The sequence below is a fragment of the Monoraphidium neglectum genome (assembly GCF_000611645.1).
Source record: "Monoraphidium neglectum strain SAG 48.87 unplaced genomic scaffold scaffold00102, whole genome shotgun sequence".
NCBI lineage: Eukaryota > Viridiplantae > Chlorophyta > Chlorophyceae > Sphaeropleales > Selenastraceae > Monoraphidium > Monoraphidium neglectum.
The window spans coordinates 1-4,659 of NW_014013526.1; the positions used below are offsets into that span (position 1 = coordinate 1).

General features: G+C 75.1%; 1 protein-coding gene across 1 annotated transcript in view; it reads left to right on the forward strand.

Moving 5' to 3' along the window:
* Positions 1-235: 235 nt before the first annotated feature.
* The window catches only part of MNEG_1077 (hypothetical protein), a gene marked incomplete at both ends in the record, with an annotated part of 5,590 nt that continues 1,166 nt past the window's right edge, over positions 236-4,659 (forward strand). The window contains 4 exons of the mRNA XM_014050431.1: positions 236-302; positions 491-618; positions 827-2,362; positions 2,553-4,347. Coding sequence (XP_013905885.1) covers positions 236-302; positions 491-618; positions 827-2,362; positions 2,553-4,347 — 3,526 coding nt within the window. The remainder of the gene's footprint in view (positions 303-490; positions 619-826; positions 2,363-2,552; positions 4,348-4,659) is intronic.

The window sequence follows — 4,659 nt, forward strand, 5'->3', positions numbered from 1 at the left end:
CCCCCGTCGCCCCCACCCTGCCGCGCCGCGCCGCCCCGCGCCGCCCAGGCCGCAGCAGCTGCTGGGCTTCGTCCATGGCGCGCGCCAGCAGCTCCTGCGCCTGGGCGCGCTGCTGCACGACCCGCGCAAGCTGGCCGTCGCGCAGCGGGTGGCGGAGCAGGGCAGCGCGCTCGACGTCGCCGCGGCGCACGCGCGGGCGCTGCAGGCGGCGGCGGACGAGCTGTTCAAGGCCAACATGGACCTCCGGTTCAACCGCGTGCCGCTGCTGAACGTGCACGACGCCGCAGACGTGCTGGCCTCGGGTGCGCGCTCGTCCCCGGGGGTGGAGGGTGCAACACACCCACTTCATTGAAGCTTGCGCCTGGGTCGCGGTTTGCCAGCGCCGCCGCAAAGCGCATGCGGCTCTGCTCGTTCGTCTGCTTGCAGCGCCGCGTGCTGCACCGCTTGCGCCGCCAACCGCGGCATGTGGTGCGGGCGCCTCCGAGCGCAGGCACGTACAGCACGTTGCCGTCGCGGATCGAGGAGCATGCCGGGCCGGACCACTCAGCGCTGCCGCCGGAGCGCCAGCGGCAGCTGGAGAGGCAGCTAGACCACCTGTTATACGAGCACTTGCTCAAGGTGGGCGCGGCGGGGGCTGTTCAGCAAGGGGCGACAAGGCAGCGTTGGGCATGGCAGACTCGGTTGGCGTACTACCGTCCATCATGCAGCTGCATGCAGTCCTCAAGCATGCAGGTGCATCCAGTGACGCCTGACACGTGATACCTTGTGCCTGCAGCTGATGTATGGCTTGCACACTTGCTTGATTGTTGCAACTCACGCCTGTCAGGCCCAGCTGCCGGCCGCGCTGAGTGTCGTCCGGGTGTCGGGCGGCACGGCGGTGCTGCGGTGCGAGGGCCTCTTCGAGGTGCGCGTCAGCCTGCAGCAGCGGCCGTACCCGCCTCAGTGGGAGGCAGCCAAGCTCAAGGCAGCGGAGGCGAAGGCGGCAGCGGCAGCGGCGGCGGGCGATGCAGGTGCGGCGGGCGAAGCTGCGATGCATACGGCAGCGGCGGCGGCGGCAGCGGGGGTGGCGGCTGCTAAGCCCCCTTCTGGGGCTGAGCAGCAGCAGCAGCAGCATCAAGGGGAGCAAGCGCAGCAGCAGCAGCCGCCAGTGCCCGCCCCCGAGCTGCGGTGGCAGTGGTTGCTGCTGGATGCCGCGATCCTGCCCGGCGCCGCGCACCGCCCGCCGCTGCGCGAGCAGCAGCTGCAGCAGCTGCTGGGCCTGCTGCGCCAGCTGATGGGCGCGACGGCAGACGCGGCGGCCGTGGAAGCGCTCCGCCGCGAGTCGGCCGGCGCCGCGGCCGGCGGCGGCGCGCAGGACGCGTCGAAGGCGGCGAGCGGCGCGCTGCCGTCCGTGTCGGCGCGCAGCAGCGGCGGCGGCGGGGCGAGCTTGGAGGTTTCCGGCATCAGCAGCCTGGGTGGCGCGTCGGGCCTGCTGCCGGGCTTCGGCGACGACCCCAGCCACGGCCTGGGGCTCGAGGAGCTCCGGGCGGACGAGGTCGCCGCGCCGCTGCGCGCGCTGCATGGCGCGCTCCGCGACGTCGCGGCGCAGGTGCTGCTCGACTCTGTGCGCGCGTCCGCGGAGGCGCTGTCCGCGCCGGGCGCGCGGTGGGCCGGCCACCTGGTGCTGGCGCGCGCGCAGGTGCTGTCGCCGGGGCTGCGGCTGCACTACTGGGCCCAGACCCCTGTTGTGCTGCCAGGCGCGGCGGGCCGCGCGGGCGGTGGCGGCGCCGGCGGTTCCGCGGCGGCGACGAGCGGCGGGGACGGCGGCGGCGGCGGGGGCGGCGGCGCGAGCGGCACGAAGGGGCAGGACCCGGCGGCGGCGCTTGAAGGGGGCGCGGAGGCGGCCGCGTCGGCGCCGCTGCCCGCGCTGGAGATCGGGATCGCTGGGGACGGCACCGTACAGGTTTTGCACCTGCCGCCGCTGCGCGTGCCCGGAACGGGCGCCGCGCTGCCGCTGCGGCTGGACGCGCACCGCGCTGACCTGGAGGGCATGCTGCTGCGCGCCGCCGCGCTGACGGGCAACGCACAGCTGCAGCTGCTGCAGCTGCGCCTGTCCGCGCTCCTCGCGGCGCACGGCATGGCGCACGTGTGCGTGCTCCGCCTGCGGCCGGTGCACGGGCCGGGCGCGGCAGCGGCGGGCGTGGGCGCGTTTGCGGGCTTGCCGGCGGCGGGGGCGCTCGCGTTTTCGCGGCACGAGCTGGAGGTCCTGGTGGAGGGCGCGTCGCTGCTGCGGGTGCTGTACCAGCCGTGGAGCGGGCGGCTGCTGCTGCGGCCGGGCGACGCGGCGGGCGGGGACGACAACCTGGATGCCGTCATGCAGGAGGTGCGGTGGGGCGGGGCGGGGCCGGGCGCAGTGCGGGCGGGGCTGGCACCACGCAGTGGCAGCGTTGGACTCTTTTTGAGGAAGAGCTGCCGCGGCGGGACACGCCTGGGCGACCCTGCTGTTGCCCAGCTCTGGCTTCTCTTGCGGCCGACTGCCATTGCAACGATGACCTCTTCCTCACCCAATGCAGGAAGGACTGCACTCGCTGCAGCAGGCGGCGCTGCAGGCGCAGCAGCGGCAGCAGGACCCGCGTGCAGCTGCCGAGCAGCTGCTCAACGAGGCAGCGCGCCAGCTGGCGGTGACGGTGGCGGAGATGTGGCACCGCGCACGCATCAACCGCCTGCGCGCAGCCGCGCGCACGCTGTCGCTGCGGCTGCAGCAGTACGAGCTGCGGTACGCCGGCGGCGGGCCTCTCATACCGGCGCCCACACTTCCTCGGCAGCAGCAGCAGCAGCAGCTAGAGGTCGCCGACGATGCGGCCGCCACGCCCACTACAGCGACGGCGCAGGAGCAGAGGCAGCAGCAGCAGCAGCAGCGGCGGCAGCGGCAACATCACGCGCAGCGCCGGTACGTCAACCTGGCGTTCCCCGCGGCGCCGCTGCCGCCGTACCTGCACCACGCTGGCAGCGCCGCCGGCGCGCCCGGGGCGGCGGACGGCAGCGGCAGCGCGGCGTCCCTGAGCTTCGTGCTGGCCGTCCAGTTCCCCCCCTTGGACGAGCGGCGCTTCTGGCTGCTGGTCAGCACGCGGGACTCTCGCGGCCTGCCCGGGCCGGTCTTCGCTCGCCTGCCGGTGCCGGCAAGCGATCTAGGCGGGGGCGGGGCACATGTGCAGCAGCAGCAGCAGCAGCAGCAGCAGCAGCAGCAGGCGCAGGGGCGGCAGGCGCCGGGGGCGGCGGCGGCGGGCGCCGGGGCGAAGCATGTGGACGGGCTGGGGAAGCGGAAGCGCATCAGCGATGGCGGTGCACCTGAGCAGGAACCAGATCAGCAACAGCAGCTACAGGAACAGCAGCTGCAGGGGCAGCAGGGGCAGCAGAAGCAGCAACAGCAGCAGCAGGCACAGGTTAGAGCATCAGACGCAGGCGGTCACCCGACAGGGGCCTCGGCAGCACCGGCGGGCTTCGCTCTGGCGGCGGCGCCCGGGTGGCAGCAAGACGGGGAGATGGTGCGGGAGCTGTTCGCGGCCGCCGCCTGGTCGCGCCGGCGCATTACACACGAGCGCCTGCTGTTTGAGCTGCGTGCCCTGGGCGTCCCGTGCCTGGAGATACAGCCGCAGCAGCAGCACGGCAGCATCTCGTCGGCCGCGCCCGGCGGCGGCGGCGCGGCGCCGCCGGCGGGCGCGCTGCGGCTGCGGCTGGACGAGGCCTTGGGCGGGGAGAGACTCGGGGAGCGCTTGGCGCGCAAGGCCGGCGCAGCGCCGGCCGCGGTGGGCGTAGAGGAAGCCGTGCTGTGCGCGCGGGAAGGGGATGCGGGCGGCGCCGGCGAGTGGTCCATGCACGTGCGTGGGAACCTGTACGGCAGCTGCAACGTGGCCCCCGGCGCCGGCCTCGCGGCGGCAGCGGTCGGGCCGTGCTGCGGGCACGGCGGCGACGGCAGCGGCGGTGGCGGTGGCGGCGGCGGGAACGGCGACACGTGGGCGCGGTTCGATTTCAGCTTCCAACGGGGAGAGCACGCGCGCGACGCGCTGGTGCACCTGTTGCGCATGCTGCGCGTGCTGCGGCTGCTGTGCCGGCTGGAGGCGATGGCGCTCGGGCCTCAGCTGCTGCCAGTCTTGGCGCCTCCAGGCGCCGGCCCTGGCCCCGTTGCCCCGGGCGCGACTCCATCCCCGCAGCAGCAGCGGCCGGCAAAGAAGGCGAGGGTGGTGGGCGCGAGCGCCGGCGGAGCAGCCAACGGCGACGCCCATGCACCCCAGCCCGCTGCCAACGGCGGCGACCGTGCGCCCTCTTGCAACGGCGTCGCTGCCGCCGCCGACGGCGACGGGGAGGGCGGTGGGGACGGCGGCGGCGGCCTCTGGTGGCACTGGCCGGGCACGGGTACTGTGCGCCTTGTGGGCTACAGCAGCACGGCGGTGGTTTTGGAATGCGGGGAGCCACTGCCGGCGCCGCCCTCTGCGGCCGGCAACGGGGCCCCCGCCAGCATCGACGGCCCCGCCCACGTCGACGAGCCGGCGGCGCACGGCGGCGCCGGCGCTGGGGCAGGCAAGCCGCGGCAGCGGCTGCGCCTGATGCTCTCCTGGGCCGCCGCGGAGGGCGGCCTCGCCGCGCCAGCTCCCGCCCCGGCCGATCTGGCCAACGAGGCGT